Raw genomic sequence first — 19,701 nt, 5'->3', positions numbered from 1 at the left:
ATGTCGAAGAGTGTTTTGCCTATGTTCTCCTCTAGGAGTTTTATAGTTTCTGGTCTTACGTTTAGATCTTTAATCCATTTTGAGTTTATTTTTGTGTATGGTTTTAGAAAGTGTTCTAGTTTCATTCTTTTACAAGTGGTTGACCAGTTTTCCCAGCACCACTTGTTAAAGAGATTGTCTCTAATCTATTGTATAATTTTTGCCTCCTTTGTCAAAGATAAGGTGTCCATAGGTGCGTGGATTTATCTCTGGGTTTTCTATTTTGTTCTATTGGATGTGAGGGCGATCTGGTTGCGACATCTGTCACCCCATTGATCGCCTGGGTTGATTTGGCTGATCTGGCTGGCTAGGCAGGTGTCCCCTTCCTCCCTCACCGCTCCATGTGCGTCCCTCCCGAAGCTGCGCGCTCGGTCGAAGAGGATGACCATCCCCGAGAGAGGAGGGCCAGTCTTCAGTCAAGGGTATATGAGTAGCTGCGCTCGTCTGCTAGAACCTCCAAACAAGCTCTCAAGATCCACTCCAGCATTCTTGTGTGAAGAATCCTTTGGACAGAGAAGCCTTGTAGGCTACAGTCCATGGGGATCACAAAAAGTCAGACATGCCTGAGCGCCTAACACACAATGAACTTTAAGGGTTTGGAAGCTGTATCAGAGCTAAGGATAGCTTAAAAGGAAAAGGAAAGCTGTTTTAGACAGGCAAGAACATGAATGCACGAATACTTATAGGGCAACAGGGCAAAGGAAGAGAATGGATATTGCAGTCTCTAAAGAGTCTTGTACATAGCTGCAGCTAAAAGCGAGGGCCTCTGACCAGAGCTCTGGGCTTCAGTGGAGAAAGCTGGCCACTTTCCAGCAAGAAAAGAGTCAGAGGAAAGAATCAATCCACTAATCTCTTTCTCCACTGACTCACCAAGCTCTTTTGGTCATCCCTGGCCAAACTCAAGTAGAAGTCAGAGGCCAAAAGAGCTGGTCTTCTCAGCCTCCAAATGTTCAAAACATAATAGAAAATGATCAACAGGTTTCCTGAGAGGCATATAAAGAATATCAAACACACTCACCATTTCTATGTAGTAGAAGTGTTTTCTTTATCTTATGAATCTAGTTGCAGTTAATTTTGCTAGGCATTTAGGATGACTGGGAAGGATTAACTTTAATGGGAGAAGTCAGTTTCTGATTTGACCTAGACTTGAGTATTTGTCACTGTATTTCTGGTATCAAAATATTATTACTGGGACCCTAACAGACTGTATCCTTGATTCACTTAAACCCTTTGAAGAAAAAGGTAATGGGACCAGACTTAGGAAGGGACCAGAAACTATCAAGAGATGGTTTTATACATTGTTGAATTCATTTGGTTGATTTGTATGTGTGAGAGTGAAAACTTTTAATTCCAAATTTGTGAGAGACGCTAGTCTGAAATTTCCTTTTGTACTGCCTTTGTCTGATTTTTATATAGAGAAATACTGGCCCCATCTAATTAGTTGGGAATGGTTTCCTACCCTTTCATTTTCTTGAAGAGATTATGTCAAATTGATCTTAGTTTTTTAAATATTTGTTAGAATTCTCTGATCAACCTATCTTGGATTGAAGATTTCCTTTTCCAAAGTTTTATGTCACAGTTTCAATCTCATTAAAGTTTATAGGAGTATTCATATGATGTGTCTATTTTTGCTTCAAGTATTTTGAGATTATGTTGTTTGATGTAAACATATTTAGGATTATTATGTATTCCTGCTGGATTGACTGTTTTTTCCTTATGTAATGTCCTTGTATTCCTTTCTTGTTAGATATTTTCTTTGCTCTAAAGTCTACTTTATCTAATATTAACAAATGTTTTTATACTTTTAATTTCCAAATATCCATGCCATTACTAAATTTCTCAGGCTTTCCTGGTGGCTCAGACAGTAAGGAATCCACTTGCCTTGTGAAGACCTGGATTCAATCCCTGGGTTGGGAAGATCTCTTGGAGGAGGACATGGGAATCTGTATTCTTGCCTGGAGAATTCCATTGACATAGGAACCTGGTGGGCTACAGTCCATGGGGTCACAAAGAGTGAGGCACAGCCTGGCAACTAAACCACTACCTGGTGTTACTTCACATGTATTCCTTGGGAGGAACAGCCCTACTCAGGCTGCCTTCTGATGCTAGGTTGGAGGTCAGGAATGCTGGGCCTGGGTTGTCTTCTCTTAGGTGCTGCTGTGTTGCTCTTCCATTCTTCAGGCCCTAATCTAATTCACCTTCTTCTTGCCAACTATAAAATGTCCCTGTAGTGGTCTCTTCCTATTTCCAGAATAAATAGAGGAGTGGGCACAAAAGATCAAGGCCATCTTGTCTGAACCAGAAGCCTAAAGTGTGTTTTATAATCTAGGGAAGAGATTTCATGAAGGGAAGTTGAGCAGAACTGTGGAAAGGAATCCACAGTAGGCTGGAGATGAAAGTAATGGAGTCCCTTTGTTTAGAAGTCATCAGAAGTGGAAAAAGTATTTTTGTAGATTATATGTATATTCAGCTCTGAGAAAGTACATCTTCTGGTTCAGCAAATGGTTAAGTCTTCTGTATTTTTCATTAATTTTCTTTACAAATGCATATATATATATATATATACATATATATAATGATATCCATATGACATTTTATTTATTCTAGACCATTTCAGTTTAGTTCAGTTCAGTCACTCAGTCGTGTCTGACTCTTTTCAACCCCATGAACTGCAGCACGCCAGGCCTCCCTGTCCATCACCAAATCTCAGAGTCCACCAAAACCCATGTCCATTGAGTAGGTGATGCCATCCAGCCATCTCATCCTCTATTGTCCCCTTCTCTGCCTGCCCTCAATTTCTCCCAGCATCACAGTCTTTTCAAATGAGTCAGCTCTTCGTATCAGGTGGCCAAAGTATTGGAGTTCAGCTTCAACATCAGTCCTTCCAGTGAACACTGAGGACTGATCTCCTTTAGGATGGACTGGTTGGACCTCCTTGCAGTCTAAGGGACTCTCAAGAGTCTTCCCCAACACCACAGTTCAAAGACATCGATTCTTCTGTGCTCAGCTTTCTTTATAGTCCAACTTTCACATCCATACATGACCACTGGAAAAACCATAGCCTTGACTAGATGGACCTTTTTGACAATGATGTCTCTGTTTTTTAATATGCTGATTAGGTTGGTCATAACTTTCTTCCAAGGAGTAAGTGTCTTTTAATTTTCAGCTTCAATCAACATCTGCAGTAATTTTGGAGCTCAGAAAAATACAGTCTGCCACTGTTTCCACTATTTCCCCATCTATTTGCCATGAAGTAATAGGATCAGATGCTGTGATTTTAGTTTTCTGAATGTTGAGCTTGAAGCCAACTTTTTCACTAGGCCATTTTTTTCAAGGCCATTGCTCTGCTTTTATTATGACTTGAAATTTAAACCCTGAAAAAAAGAAATCTATTGTAGAATTTGGATTGCTTACCAGTAGATGAATTGACATAATAACAATAGAACTTGAGATGATTACTTAATTGAGCTCAAAATTTTATATATGCATATGAAGAGAGTTATTCACATATAATTTTATTCTTGGGCCCTTGTGGTATTCTGAGAACTTTGATTGAATCTATATATAAAAGAAATTACATTATTATTATAGTTAAACAACTGGTATAATTATGTGTGTACATTCAGAATCCATTAGTCCAGTGGCCATAAAAATGAGTATCCTCATCCCCTGGGGAAGAAAATGTTAGCATTTCCATTTCTATTTATTTTTATCTCACTGACATTTAGTTTATATTTTGTATATATTTTTTAAATGTCATAATATATTAGAATAGCAATGCATATATACTATTTTTACATAATATAATTAGGTCACTGACAGTGTGTTGAAAATGGAAAATTATTTGGAGATTAGTTCTTCAGGAATCAGAAAATTATCAAATTTGCTGCATAAAATGTTACTTAATTTGGGGGAGTTTACCAACAATTTTTTATGAAACCAGTTCAACTGAAGAGAGGCAGAATGTTCAGAACATCCATGTTTGCATGAGTTTGCATAGAGCCTCAGAGATGGAAACATTTCTGAAGTTGGGTAGAAGACCTAGAGACCTGTCTGGACAGGGGTAAACTTGAATCTTGAATGCAAGAGAGCATGTTTGCTCCCCTCAGTGTGGTCTAAGTTGTTTTTCTTTAAACCACCTCCCTTTCTTCACCTTTATTCCCTAATCCCCATCCTCTGCTTTACTATTTCTTTTCCCATAGTACAGATCACCTGTTAACATACCATATAATGTACTTGGATTCATGTTTATTGCAGATTATTTTTCTTCCCCAGGCTGTAATATCAGTTCCATGAGAATAAGTGTCTGCCTGCTTAGTTTATTGATGTAAACTAAGCACTTATAAGAGTTTCTGAGTCAAGAGTAATTAAGTTAATGATCAATTGGTTAAATGACAAATAGCAGACTACTGGGCAGGCCTATAGGTTTCAAAATTTTGTGGTTTCGATTAGCTATTGTAAATAAGCTGTTCTGCAGCTAATGTTACAAGGTTAAGTCACGTTTCTGTTTCATCAGCATAAACATAACCTACATTTGAATATAAAGTTTTAGACCTAACATGATAGCTAAAATGAACATTTGCAAAAATATATATACAAGTTGATTTGTTTTCTTCATCCAAAACAGAATTATATTCCTTTCCAAAACTTTTCCTTACATAGCTGTGTGTACATATATGTTTATATATATAATAAAATTTCATCTAGTCAAAGCTATGGTTTTTCCAGCAGTCAGTATGGATGTGAGAGCTGGACCATAGGAAACTGAGCACTGAGGAACTGATGCTTTTAAACTGCGGTGTTGGAGAAGACTCTTTAGAGTCCCCTGGACTGCAAGGAGATCAAACCGGTCAATACTAAAGGAGATGAGCCCTGAATATTCATTGAAAGGACTGATACTGAAGCTGAAGCTCCAATAATTTTTTCTACCTGATGCAAAGAATTGACTCATTGGAAAAGACCCTGATGTTGGGAAAGGCAGATGGCAGAAGGAGAAGAAGATGGCAGAGAGGATGAGATGGTTGGATGGCATCACCGACTCGATGGACATGAGTTTGAGCAAGCTCCAGGAGATGGTGGAGGACAGGGGAGCCTGGTGACTGAACTTAACTGAAGGTATGCATATGTGTTATGTATATAACATAATGATTATATGATCATTATGCATAAGTCATATTGACAAATATGCTATTTCAGTTTCAGGTATTATTATACATAGATCATATTGACATATAATGCTATTTTGGTTTCAGGTGTACAACGTAATTATTTGATATATATTGCAAAATGATCACCGCAATAGATCTGGTGAACACCTGTCACTAGAAATAGTTACGATTTCCTTCTTGCGAGTCCTTGACACTTTCTCTTTGCTGCTTTTCCTTCCTTCTGTCTTTCTCTTCCTTCTCTCTTATTCATCCTCCTTTCCCTTCTACCTTTTGATTTCCCATTTTCTGTTTACTAGGAATTACTGCTGAAGCCCTAAAGATGGTACAAAACCAGCTCAGAAACATCACTGACTTCTTAGGAGAGCCAGTCAAGAGATTGGCCCTCATCCCAGTTTGTTTGGAGGCTGTTGAACAAGCTGAGTAGCCCCAATCCAGTCTCAGTAGAGACTCAGTCTATTTGGAGGATTTTATAATTCAGGGACCTATTAGGGCATGTTTGTAAGGCCAAATAATTAATGACAAGGATAGTTACTCTAAAAGGAAGAGAGAATGGTATCTCACTTCTCAGATAAATGTGTTTTTAAATCCAGCGTTCTGATCTACTCAGTGTCTATGTGACCAGTTGGACAATTGTCCAGAATCCCCAGGAGGTGGACAGATGCACACCAGTATTTCTGCCATTCAATTGTTCAGAGTGTTTATGATACATGGATTTCCTGTGGGTCAGCTAGTAAGCAGCTGACTGTGGGCTGCTTAATATTCTCCAAATGGTGCTTGCAGAGTGAGGGAAAAGAGAGGCTCTGGTGACTACTGCAGGTGGGGAGCTCTGGGTTCCACAACATTTCCCCTAATTAAAGGAAACTATGATGTTGGAGATCCTCAACTTGTGAATGTCCTGGAAAATCACCAGGGAATTCACCTGGTGATTCACCTGGAAAATCACCGCTCAAGGGAAACACTTGTCAGTCAGGGGGAATTTCAGATCAGTCCGTCTGGACCAAGAGGAGGCTACAACAGCACCATGTAAGTCAGTGATGTCAGAACTTCCCCATCTCGTTACCATCTACTCTGATCCAACATGGCCCAAGGAATGAAGATCCAGAGAGGGAGAGAGAAGGAACATTGCAGAAATGGACACATGTGCATTTCCTGGTAGGTCCCCTGGGCCTCAGCAGGGGAGAGGGAAACATTGCGTAGGCTGAATATGAGATGGAGCTAACACCTGACTGAGCTGGACTTGTGAAACCCAGAGTGATAGAATGTATGGAATGGATGCAAGGTGATGCAGGAAATGAGGATCAGTGGAGTGTGGGTGACGACAGCCACTGGAGGAGGAAGAGCCAGTTCACATTTGTATCTGCTATGGTCTCAGCCTTTGTGTCCCCCAGAAATTTCACATGATGAAAACCTGATTCTGATGGTTATGGTAACCCTAGGTGGTGCCTTTGTGAGGTGATGGAGTTATAATTATGAAGCCTCTTCAATGAGATGAGTGCTTTTATATATAAGCGACACACAAAGCTCCCAATCTCTCCCCCCATGTGAGGCTACAGTAAGAAGTGTGTGACCAAAAAGGACCCTATATGACCCCGCTGTGGAAATCCATTTCCATTGTTTTTAAGCCTGTGTTATAGCAATGCTGAAGGACTAAGACAGCATCCTAACAATCTTTAGACAGTTCAGTAAACCTCGTGCTATTTATACAAAGGTGCAAAGCACTTATATTATCTGATGTAAGACTGTGATAGTTGGGTGACAGTTCATGGCTGGCTTTTATAAAGAATCTTGAGAATTCAGTCTTCTTGGTAGTATGACCAGAACCATGAACAATTGTCTAATTCTTTGAGTCTAATAACTTGACCAGAATAGTTGGCTGTGATTCTTAAGTAATATCTTAATGGTCTTCTTTGTAATGCCAGGTTCTGCTATTTGTGACTAATTTTAATAGGAGCTTCATTCTCTCAATTGTAGGGGTGGATTTTCTTTTGATTTTCTATTAAAGGAAGATAAGAAATGTTAAGAAATTGCCCTCTTAGATTTTGACATCTCTGCAGAGTCTGTGTTTATTTTTTTTAAGAGGAGATCCATTTTACATAGCATACATTAAAAAGCTATAAATTTCAAACAAGCTTGCTATGGGATAGATCATTATGACCATCTCAGAGCTGGATGGGATGGATGTGGATTTAGCACGAGTTGGTGAGTCGGCATCCCAGGATCTTGGTGTACGTGTCAAGTTTACGTGAATCCCTATACAGGCACTTGAACAGCTTATAAAATTCAGAATGACGCACATCTTCATCGCTGGACTCCAGGGATGCGAGTCCACACCAGTAAATGCGAGCCTTCAACATCTTCTGCCTTACTGGAAAAATAATCTGAATACCCAAAAGATAATGACTTCTTATGTGTTTTATTAAGATTTGCTTTTTTTTTTTTGCTTCTAATTATCAAATTAAGATTTGGGGAAGACATACATATATAAAAATCTCTAGATATGGATTTGGAAGCCAGCCTATGAAAAAACAATTAGGAATCTAAAATGTAGAAACATAACTCAAGATTAGTTTTAACTTTCTCTTTTCTTCCTTCCCACTCTCATCCTTTGATTTGATGAGAACAGAGAAAGAAGACAAGTGGAACTTCAATAGCAGATGTCCTGGGTCACTTTGAAGAAAATGCTGATCTTGGAAATTCTGTTCTCTAGTTCTCTTACTCTTGAAAATATTTCAACCACCTGTGCCCAGGAAGAGGGAAGCTTTTGGTGGAATTGTGTGCATTGCAGGGAAGGCTACACATGTCAAAAACTGCAGTGAAATTCTGATTCCTTTACAGTAGAATCTAGCACTATGAATGACTAGGCTCTTGCTTTATGTAGTAGCAGTCAAGAATACAGAAGTCATGAATCTTTTTCTTACAAAATGAGGTAATTCCAAACACCTTACCTATTACAGCGGTGACCTCTTTCATTCATGAACAAAGCAAGAAAGCCCTCTGCAGGATGCTCACCTGGCAGAATTGCCTCTCTATGAGTGCTTGAAGTTCTAGTAGATTTTTCACACTCTCTCTGGCATTTGATTGGATAGAATCTGAGACTTCTTTCATACTCCGCAGGTCTGTGACTAGATGATACAGAGGTCTATTCCAGGAGTACAGTAACATGAGTATCCACTTACTAAGGTCTTCAATCTAACCAACCAGAAGAAATAGTCTCATTAAAATAATCATAATACAGTGGTTTTGGTAACATGTGATCTTTGCTCAGAGCTGCTGAACTAAAAAAAATTTTGGTTATTCCTATGTGTATGCAGAGATTTTTGAAGATAGTAAAAGTTGCAAAATTATAAAATGCAAGCTATTAGTTCACACTTTGCTGCATTATTAAAAATCTAGGTTATTTTAAGAACTAATTCTTCTGATGCATTCTAATTTATAACATAAAGAATTTTCTTTTTTCCTCTGAAATTCTACCACCACTCAGTGAGTTCTTCTATGTTTGTATATTTCCATGAGAGAATCGAAGCATTTACGCAAGTCAGTATGTGCTGCAGTGCCTGACCCAGGAAAGAGGGATTCCACCTGTGCCCACATCATTGTCACCCAGTGATTCATTTGTATTAATGAATCAGTTGAGTCCTTCGTATTGATGTTTGATTGGTAATTGTTTTATGATATTACAACAAAGAGACAATGAAAAGACATGATTTTCCTAAACAGGCTTTCTCTCCTCAGTTGATCCCAACACCAGCCCCCTGCTGACATCAGAACAGTCTGTTTTGTTGACATGTCTCCGGGCAGAAAATGGCACAGCATTGTCTTTAGTAACAGCATCAGTGGGATTCACAATGGAGGGTTCCCCCGCTCTAGTTCACTATTACTAGCAGAACTGAGCCTGAAAATCCCAGAGACTGAATATCTCTAGTTAATATGCTTGATTTCTTTACAGCCATGAACTGTTTTACTGGTAAAGAACAGAGAACTGAATAGGATTAAATACAGTAATGCACATAAAGTGCTTAGTAAAATGTATGGCCATGTAGTAACTCTCAGTAAACTTTAAATTTAGGCTTATTGAACAATCCCTCCTCTTCTTCCTCTTTGACCTTTTTCCTTTACTTGATCATCCTCATTACTAATGAGCTTAACAGAGGAAAAGAATGCTGGTATCATTAAGAAAGTTGTAGAGAGAGAAGATAGTATTATAAGCAGGGATGCATGTGAAAATATTTTAAATAATGTTAGGAGGAAAGATAATGCAGGAAATCAGAAAGGAGAGAATATAATGGTGAAAATTTGGAGTTGCCATAAATGATTGAGGCTTGATATGTAAACTGTTGTCCTCAGAAAAGAGGCAAATGTTGTGGCCATGAGAAGCAAAGCAATGTTTTATAGGCCATTGTGGGAGAGACTTACAAATTAAAAATAAAAGGTGACAGATGAGTCATTGAGAATGACAAATGAAGGTGGTGTCAGAGAAGTATAAGCAGAATCAGGAGAGCCTTGAAAGGCAGACGCAGTGGCTCGGGTGGTGCAGTATAGGACTCCCACATAGGAGTCACTAGTAACAGGGAGTACTCAAAACTGGGGTGTGTTTCTTACATATTCATGAATTTTGCAATCTTATATTTTACACATGGAAGCTCCCATTCATTTCATGTTTTCATACAGTACAATAGCTGCAATCCTGTGTCTAATGCATTGGTTGAACTAAAGTTGTCTACATGGACAATTTATAGATCTGTTATTTATGTTGCTACTGCAGATCTTTAGTCATCCCTTGATTTCGCTCATGCTTCATCAACTGCATAATATAATTTCTCCTCAGATGCTTACAGTTCCTCCACCTTTTTCTGCATGTACAGTTACCATTCCCTCTAATAATCTGAAGCCTGGTAAGCTACATACTGTCTCATTTGATCCAGTGAAAAACCCAGGTGAAAGACTCACGTTTGTCTCTAGGAATTTTTCTCCTTCTTCGGGAGTTTGGAGGGAATTGGTGTGGCAGCTGTTGGTGGCATTGATATAGTACACTTGGCCCTGGGCATATTTTACATCCTGAAAGTGATCAGGCAATTAGTTAGGGTTGTTGGGCATTCGGTAGATGAACCCATTACCAGAACATTAACATGTTTGACAGTCGTGTAATTTTTTTAACAAGCGGGCATCACAAAATTTGAAAGTCATCCTTTTCCTGCTTTACTATACATTGTCTCTATAGAAATGATTTTACATGTAACTTTTCTAAGTTCAACCTTTTCCCTTCTCTTTTTTATTATCTGTTTTTTTTGTTTGTTTTTGTTTTTGTTTTTTTAGTATTTGAACCAAATATAGTACTTTTGTACCTATACTTGGTGCTTCCCAGGTGACGGTAGTGGTAAAGAACATTCCTGCCAATGCAGGAGATATAACAAGACTCAGGTTTGATCCCTAGGTGAGGAACATCCCTTGCAAGAGGGTACAGCAGCCTACTCCCGTATTCTTGCCTGGCAAATCCCATGAACAGAGGAGCCTGTTGGATTACAGTCAGTAGGGTTGCAAAGAGTTGGACACAACTGATGTGACTTAGAATGCATGCATGCACCTATATTTAACCATTTAGTCTCTTGTTTACTGTGGGTTAGAGCAAATATATTCCCTTGCAAGGAATTATACAGTTATGACTCTGACTTATCTCTGAATCTGCAGACAAAGAAGCTTAGTGTTCCTCCCAGGTGCAGAATACAATGTTGTTTAGGTGACAAAATGGTACGGCAGAAATACATGGCATAAAGTTATAGGAAATACTAAACAATGGACTGAGAATAATAAGAGTAGAAAAATCTAGCTAACACATTGATAGAGAAAAAGTAATCTTTAGCAAAAGTTATGAACATTTCTTGGAAGATTACTTGGAAGAGTTGGAAAAAAAATGGACAGTCAAAAATGGAGGATGAAGCAAAAACTAGTGAGTAAAAAGAACAATGTGAATTTAATAGAAACCTTTAGCGCCGCTTTTTATTAGCTATCTACTCTACTGTGTGCTCCTTGATTGACCTAAAAGAATTAATACACAACTTTCAAGTACCTTCTTCAGAAAGAGAATAATTGTTTCCAATTGTAAAAACCCCTTCTATTGCAGCTCAAAACCTATTCACTGCAAATCTTAAAACAATAATTTGTACCTTTAAAAAAACTACAAATTATTCGTTTCTGTGACCGGGATTCAGCTTTGTTTAACATGTTCCATCCACCCAGTTCACTGCAGAGCAGTTCTCATGTATTGGCTATTTACTCTGAGCCTGGAGAAGAAAGCCCAGAGAGACACTGAAGGACCAGAAAATCAACACACTTCCTTTTCCCCAGTCCCACTGAAAGTGCTTTGTGTCAGGTAGTATTGTGGACTGAATCTGTGTTCTTCATGTGTTAGAGCCCTAACTGCCAAAGTGCTGTGTTTTGAAATGGACTGTAGCCCACCAGACTTCTCTGTCCATGGGATTTCTCAGGCAATATTACTGGAGTGGCTTGCCGTTCCCTTCTCCAGGGAATCTTCCAGACCCAGGGATAGAACCCAGGTCTCTTACATTGAGGGCAGATTCTTTACCATCTGAGCCACCAGGGGAGCCCAATTAAGGTTAACTGAGCTCTTAGGGTGGAACACTGATCCAATAGGTTTAGTGTCTTCTTGAAGCAAAACACCAGAGAATTACCTCTGTGTCTCTGTGTCTTTTCCTCTCTCTCTCTTCCCCACCCACCACCCTGTGTGAGGATGAATGGAGAATCCAGCGTGGGAGGAAAGAGTTCTTACCAGAACCTCACCTTGCTGGCACCCTGATATGGGACTTCTAGCCCTCAGAACTGTGAGGAAATAAATTTCTGTTGTTTATTCCACTGAGTCTATTGTATTCTTTTATGGCATTCTTGGCTGACAAATACAAAATCATTTATTTCAGAAATTTACAAAAAAAAAAATGAGTGAAAGGAAATTGAAAAAGTTATTGCACCTCTTAGGAATCTCTGAGATTTCACAAAACTGATCCTTTCTTTGTAGTCCACATCTTATGAGCTGATGGCTTCTTTGACCTAGAGACCGTGTTATTTGAAGTCTGGCTGACGCAGCCTTCTTGTTGAAAAGACAGTATAGCCCAGTCACTTATGCGAGGGTTCCATCTGTGAGCCTGGCGGGCTACAGTCCGTGGGGTCTCAAGAGTCAGACACGACTTAGCAACTAAACCACCACCACCACACAGTACTTACAAACTCATTCAACATTGTTCTGGAATGCTTAAGGATGTTGTGGGACAGCCTGGAGGCATTGAGTAACAGTACTGTTAGGGATTCCTGGGGGATGTCAATCACGGCAGGACAGGAGGACAGGCATGAGTTGCCTTGGCACAGTAGCAGATTTGACATGACCAGTAGCAGGAGCAGGCAGGACCCTGTTTAATTAAAAACATGAGCCATTCTGAGATGATGTAGTCACCTGAGGTTATCAGATCCATCCCGTGGAGGGAAGCCTTCTCTTTCCCTGTTGCTCTGAGCAGGAGTTGGTGCTGTAGTAGCTGGGTTGGGGAAGAAGGAGTGATTTCTGAGTCAATTTAAAAGGATGATGATATTGCACAGATAGAGAGTTGGAGAAGTAGGTTACTCCCTGTAATTTTGTATTGCACCCAGAAGTACTTCCGTGCTCTGCAAACATTTGGCACTTAATTCTGAGCCAGAGTTTTAGGCCATTTTTTTTTAAGACAGTTTAATGTTTGGACTCTGCAGACTGTGGCAGCGAGGCCCTGTAGGAGTTTGTAATTTTTTCACTCTACATTGACTAATGCTTGCATTTTAGACACTGAAATGACAAGAAAAGTTAGTTGATCTGTATGGTTTACCATCACGGTGGGCTTAGAATAAACACAGGACTGACTGATCACTACTATTGAGTACAAAGAGAATACTAGAGAAAAAGGATACTGTACCTTGGATCTGCTCGCTCACCTTAGTAACCCCATGCATGTTTTTGATACTTTCCCAAAAGCTTTAAAACATCTCAAAATTTGTGTTTCACAGGAACCCTGTGAGATAGCCTTAATCTTCACTATGATCATCAAGTTATGGTAATGAAGATGCCATGACTTGGAGAGGGCAAGTAATTTTCCCCAGGTCCCATTATTAGCAGATGCAGGTGACTGGGCACCAATACACTCATCTGTTCACCTCCTGATGTCACATCACACGTGCCTGTGGCCCTCGGTCTGCATGTGTGTAACCAGGACCACATCAGGAGCTGTGATGACTCTGCTTAAAGAGAAAAATATTTTGTCTTTCACTACAAAACAGCAGTGACCCTAGAACATTGGTTTTATCCACTTGTTGTGCTCTGTCTATAAAGTACTCACTGTTACAGTCTTTGACAATTATCAGTGTGGGGGCCTGGTTCTCCTGGCCAGCCTTTCTTCTAGGCACCTTGACAGCTCTTCTACTTTTATTCATCTTTAATCCTCTCTTTACATTTGTTTCTTCAAGAAAATAGCAAATAAATCTCCAAATGGTAATACAAGAATATTACCTGGTCAGCACCCAAGACAACATCATCGGCTTTGCAAACAAGGCCTGCCCTTTCCTGACTTTGACTCTTTAGGGACAAAATTTATCTGTCTGGTCGGGAGTACATCCTGACAACCCATGGGGCTTAGTTTTTGAACCCTCTCCAAACATCTCCTCTTTAACAGTAGAACTAGACCTTCATGCTTCCATTTTGTATGTAATATTTCAGAAATTATTCCTGGCCCTACCTTTGACCAACAGAAGCATAAAATCATAGACTCTTGCAAGCATGATTTTAATATTACTTTTCCTGTCTGTCCTTTGTAAGTAAGCAGAATTTAAGACTGAAGTGAGCAAGAATTGAGTTTGGACAAGAGAACTGATAAAATAGAGATTTTATCCTCCTGAATGAGATCTGAACATGATTCATTTTCCAATTTACCAAAGACTGGTAATTTAATTAAGGATAAGATATTAGCATTTACTAGGTTTTCTCTGCTGTTAGTTAGTATAAAGGGGCATGGTGTCTAAGAATAAACTGGTTAGTTAAAATTAGGTGATGAAAATAAAAAAAAGTGGTTCTCAAAAGGAAGACATATAAGTTGGAGAAATTTGTGAATATATCTCTCATCAACTAAAGAGCTTATTGTGACAGGCAAGGAGAATAATAGCTTGAATAACATAGACATATTTGTGTGCATCTATTTCTGTGCATGTATACATGTGTTATGCATAAATGTATGCTTAATTCCTTCTTGGAACTTTGGACCTTATAAAATTTGATTTTATTAGAGGTGGTAAATATAGCAGAATACCCTAATTCCTAATGTAATTGATCATTTATTGGTAGATTATTAACTATATGATTTTTTTCTATTAAAATGTTATTCACATGTTTGCTTTGGTAGCACATATATTAAATAATTGGAATAATACTGAGAAGATTAGCACAGCCCCTGCCCAAGGATGACACACAAATTTGTGAAGCCTTCCATATTTTTCTGTAACAACTTCGAGGGGTGGGATGGGAAGGAAGGTGGCAAGGAGGTTTAAGAGTGAGGGGGCATAGGTATACCTATGGCTGATTCATGTTGATGTTTGGCCAAAGGCACTATAGTATTGTAAAGCAATTACCCTTCAATTAAACATCAATAAATTTAATTATTAAAACTGTTATTGGGGATCATATAACAGGTTCAGATATCCATTGTATGACTAAAGAGGAACTGACTGGAAATTGATGGCGTCAATTATCATCGGTTAGTGATTCATTAACTTTATAGTTGCATGAGAAAAATAAACTAACAAACACTACTGTCTGTGATTCAGTGTCATAGCAAGCTATAATCCTTGTCTGTGTTCGCTTTTAGGTGGTATAGTGCCCAAACTTTGAAACTGAGGCTGTTCCCAGAAGCGCACAGTCATGAGTCCTGCCCAGGTTTTGTTCGTGATGCTGAAAGCTTCTGTTCGCTGGTCCACTAAGGCCAAAATTCTCTCTCCTGAGCATTTTCTGGGTCTAACATGTGCAGAAGTCTTTATATTTTGGTTTTCTAATTTGATTCTTTTATTCTTTTGATCAGACTACCAAGTCTCTTTATGATTTATTTTTCAGACCCTTTTGTGCTTTGATCTTTCTGATGCTCATTAGTGTATTTGCTTCCATGTCTGCCTCTCTGAGTAGTTTTCAGCATCTACATAAACCCTACCCTATTCTCTTACTGTCTGAATGTTGGCGTTTAGTATCAGCATATTTTATGAACTTCATTTTCCTTCTGGTGCAGTTTCTGGCACACAGCTTAAGCTGGTTGGCTCACAACTGGCTTGTTCCTGTTGTCTCAAAAAAATTAGAGAACTCTGCTTTCTTTCTAGGCAATACTCCCCTTGTTTTGTTACCATTGCTAATTTTCTGTGATTTCACTTCCTGCCTCATAAGCTTGTCTTTCTCAATCTACTGTAACTTGAATACTATGTATCTCTATGTTGGAATTACTATTTTAAATCAATATCAACCTACTGTACATGAGAAGTAAAGGGAATAAAATTGCAATAGTGTTAGCAATAATACATTCCCCAAAATTATAATACAGTAATGCTCCCAGTTTTAAATGACTTTCTATGCATGTATTGTTGAGGTCCCCTACTCATTTTTCCATACTAGTACTAGGTGTTTCAATTTTGAAATACAATGTAGAAAACAATGGAGTGGAAAATTCTGAAAATCACCTTGGATTTTAGATGCCTCAAGATTTAGTATGTAATTATTAGTTTTTTATAGTTAGTACGGTATTCTTAGCACATATAGTTCAGGGTAGGATGATTGCTATTTAGTGAAGGATGTATATTGTGAAGTGCAGTCACCAAACAGGTGATTGGAGATAAAGAAAGCAATGCCAGGAAGACACAAGCTTCTGTTTTGGAAGGAAAAACTTACAGTGTCTGTCATCTACAGTCTACTCTTCAGATTTTTCAAAACACTTACTCTTTCTTTGCTCATTTAATAATTTGGAATGTTTTGATTTATTTTCATACTGAGTTGCATGAGTCTCTTACATATACTTGGATACGAAGCCCTTACCAAATATGTGATTTGCAAATATTCTTTTTCATTCCATAGGTTGTCATTTCATTTTATGGATGGCTTCTTTTACTATGCAGAAGGTTTTGAGTTTGATGTGGTCTCACTGGTTTATTTTTGTAGTTCTTGCCTTTGCTTTTGATGACTGAGTTGTTTGAGCTGCTTGTATTTTGGAAAGCAATCTTTCATCAGTTGTTTTATTTGCTATTACCTTCTGCCATTCTTACCAAAACACATAGATTGGCTAAATGGATACAAAAGCAAGACCCATATATATGCTGTCTACAAGAGACCCACTTCAGTCCTAGAGACACATACAGACTGAAAGTGAGAGGATGGAAAAAGATATTCCATGCAAATGGAAAAAAAAAAGAAAGCTGGATTGGCAATTCTCCTATCAGAAAAAATAAACCTTAAAATCAAAACTATTATAAGAGATAAAGAAGGACACTACTAAGTGATCAAGGGATCAGTCCAAGAAAAAGAAATAACAATTTTAACTATTTATCTACCCAACATAAGAGCACCTCAATACATAAGGTAAACACTAACTGACACAAAAGGGGAAATTGACAGTAAAACAATAATAGTAGGCATGTTAACACCACACCTACACCAATGGACAGGTCAACAGAACAGAAAATTAATAAGGAAACATAAGCCTAAAAGGAAATATTAGAGCCAACAGAGTTAATTGATATCTTCTGCACATTCCATTCAAATGCAAAAGAGTACACTTTCTTCTCAAGTCTACATGGAGCATTATCCTCACCTTGGGTCACAATCAAACCTCAGTAAATTTAAGGAAATTGAAATTATTTCAAGCATTTTCTCTGACCCCAACACTATGAGACTAGATATCGATAATAGAAAAAAAAAAACTTTAACAAACACACACACATGGAGATTAAGCAACACATTTCTAAATAGTGAGCAGGTTGCTGAAGAAATAAGGGAAATCAGAGCATTCCTAGAAACAAAGAACAATGAAAACACAATGATCTAAAACCTAGAGGATGCAACAAAAGCAGTTCTAAGAGGGAAGTTTATAGCAATACAAATGCTACCTCAAGAAACACATTGAATTGAAAACCTAGCTTTACATATCTTTAATTCTTTTTAAAATTCTCTTACCATATCTTAAAGGTTTTGTATAAAATCTTTCAACACCTTGCTTAAGTTTATTTCTAAGTGTTTTATCTTTTTTTGGTGCAATAGTAAATGGGATTGTTTCCTTATTCCACTTTCTGATAGCTTGTTGTTGATATATAGGTAGGCAACTGAGTTTCGTATATTGGAATATAGTAAACATAATGTATGCTCCATCTTTAAAGAATAGACACTTTCCCACAAATAAGACATATAGATGATCAAGAGGTATATGACAAGATGCTCAGCATCACTAATAATCAAACGAAATGCAGATCAAAAGCACAAGAGATATCACCACATACCCGTTTGAAAGGCTAGTACCAAAAATGTAAAAAATGACAAATGTTATTGAGGATGTGGAGAAAAAGGAGTGCTTATGCACTGTTGGTAGGCATGGATACCAATGTAACTCTCATGGAAACATACTGTGGAGCTTCCTCAAGAAATTTAAAAGAACTGTTATGTGATGCATTATCCCACTTCTGGATATATAGTCAAAGGAAATGAAATCATTGTCTCAAAGAGAGATCTATATTCCCATGTTCATTGCAGCATTATTCACAGTAGCCTTGGTATAGGAACAACAATCTTTCAACAGGTGAATGGATTAAAACAATGTGATGTGACAAATATAGGTAAATATTATTTAGCCATTAGAAAAAGAAAGAAATCCTTCCATTTGTGGCAACATGGATGAAACTGGAGGGCATTACGCTAAGTGAACTAAGTCAGGAAAGACAAATACCATAAGCCTCAAGTATAAGGAGTTCCAAAAAAAAACAAAAGATGGAACTCAGAGTAGAAAAATGTTTGCCAAAGACTGGATGGTAGGACAAATAGGGAGAGATTTTTAAAGGTTACATATTTTCATGTATAAAAAATTAATAAGGTCTGAGGATCTAAGTTTGAGCTTCATGATCTAATCATGAGATCTAATCATGAGATTGAACAAGCTCTGGGAGTTGGTTATGGACAGGGAAGCCTGTGTTGCCACAGTCCCTGGGGTCACAAAGAGTCAGACACCACTGAATGACTGACTGAACCGAAGAGAGTGGAACTTATCTGTGTTCTCCTCAAAAAGCAAAAGTTAAACGTGTGTGGTGAAGACAATGTTACTTAATAGAAAAGGAAACTCGTTTCTAATACATGTACAAATGGGGGTGGACCAGATGACGGAGGGGTAGCTGGAAGTGGGGTACACCTCTCTCCACCGATGCATCAAAACATCTAAAGATGCAGCAGGTCTCACAGAAGAGCAGGTGAATACTGGCAGGACTCCCTGACTACTGAGAAGGAATATCCGGATCCATATAGAACTTGGTAGTACAAAGGAAAGAAGGGACAAGAAGGAAGGGGAAATAAGGAGGAGAGCAAGTGGGACAAGCCTGCACCTGGGAGAGATGGAGCTGAAGCACAGGGGAGAGATCCCTGCATCCATGGCCATCCACTGGGACGGGGGAGGCATTTGAAGCAGTTGCGGAGTGAACTCACTAATCTGTGACAGTCTCAACGGAGTGAGAACCACATAGACGAGCCATGCTGCAGCCTTTCATACCTCGGATAGGGTTGTAAGTCCACTGGTGTCCACGGAAGCTGGGAGCTGTAGCCATGGGTATTGTGGAATGATCCCAGGGTGAGGACTCCTGTTGACCACGGGGAGTCAGCCTAATGGGATGGGATGGAGGAAATCTGCTACATGGAATGCTTCTTAAAGAAAACCTTGAGGACATAGAAGTAGGGTTCCACTGCCTGTGGAGTAGTGCTGTCTCTTTCTCCATGCTGGTACCTGCAGGTTGAGCAATAGAGAAAGACTTTAGTGAGGGTGGTCCATGAGTGCCTGATGCACTAATTAATGGAGAACTTTGAATGTCTATATACTCGACCCAACCCTATTTTCCATCTAAATTTTGGGTTTTAGCATCGTAATGTTTTCATGAACTTAAATTTCTTCTGGTAGAGTTTCTGGTTTACAAATTAAGCTAATTCCTCACATCTGGCTCATTCTTGGTATTTCAAGAAACTTTGAGAACCTTCCTTCCTCTCAAGGCAATACTGCACTTTATGTTACTGCCATCGCTGACTTCCCATACTTTGACTTCTTGCCTTATATATTCTATGTCATTCTCTATTCACTATAACTTTAGTAGTATGTGTCCCTATGTTGCTATTAATATTTATAATTAATTATTATCCTGATGCTGTAGAGAACCAAAAGGATTACAGTTACAACAGTAGTAATAAATTACCCTCAAA

At 38.6% G+C, this 19,701-nt stretch overlaps 1 protein-coding gene and 1 non-coding gene across 2 annotated transcripts; one reads left to right on the top strand and one right to left on the bottom strand.

Annotated features, from left to right (window-relative positions):
• Positions 1 to 7,239: 7,239 nt before the first annotated feature.
• Positions 7,240 to 19,112, bottom strand: LOC102406514 (placental prolactin-related protein 3-like). Its single transcript, XM_025262388.3, has 5 exons — positions 19,004 to 19,112; positions 12,441 to 12,622; positions 10,155 to 10,262; positions 8,217 to 8,396; positions 7,240 to 7,585 (listed from the first exon to the last, which is right to left on the bottom strand). Exons 1-5 carry the CDS (start codon positions 19,056 to 19,058, stop codon positions 7,394 to 7,396), a joined length of 717 nt encoding a protein of 238 aa, XP_025118173.2. The 5' UTR covers positions 19,059 to 19,112; the 3' UTR covers positions 7,240 to 7,393.
• LOC112583011 lies at positions 14,618 to 14,722 on the top strand. Its single transcript, XR_003107377.1, has one exon. It is a non-coding gene; the product is annotated as a U6 spliceosomal RNA (small nuclear RNA).
• Positions 19,113 to 19,701: the final 589 nt, after the last annotated feature.

Source organism: Bubalus bubalis, chromosome 2, assembly GCF_019923935.1.
Source record: "Bubalus bubalis isolate 160015118507 breed Murrah chromosome 2, NDDB_SH_1, whole genome shotgun sequence".
In the NCBI taxonomy this organism is placed as follows: Eukaryota; Metazoa; Chordata; class Mammalia; order Artiodactyla; family Bovidae; genus Bubalus; species Bubalus bubalis.
Note: the sequence above shows the minus strand (reverse complement) of the source record. Positions and strands in the feature narration are given on the sequence as shown.

Excerpts from the sequence above, each read along its gene's own strand:
- LOC102406514 (XM_025262388.3), bottom strand. The coding sequence starts at position 19,058 with ATGGCTACAGCTCCCAGCTTCCGTGGACACCAGTGGACTTACAACCCT. Across the intron at positions 8,397-10,154 it reads AAAAATTCCTAGAGACAAAC|ATTGAAGACCTTAGTAAGTG; the intron begins GTGAGTCTTTCA and ends CTGGTTGGTTAG. Across the intron at positions 7,586-8,216 it reads TAGAGAGGCAATTCTGCCAG|ATTATTTTTCCAGTAAGGCA; the intron begins GTGAGCATCCTG and ends TTGGGTATTCAG.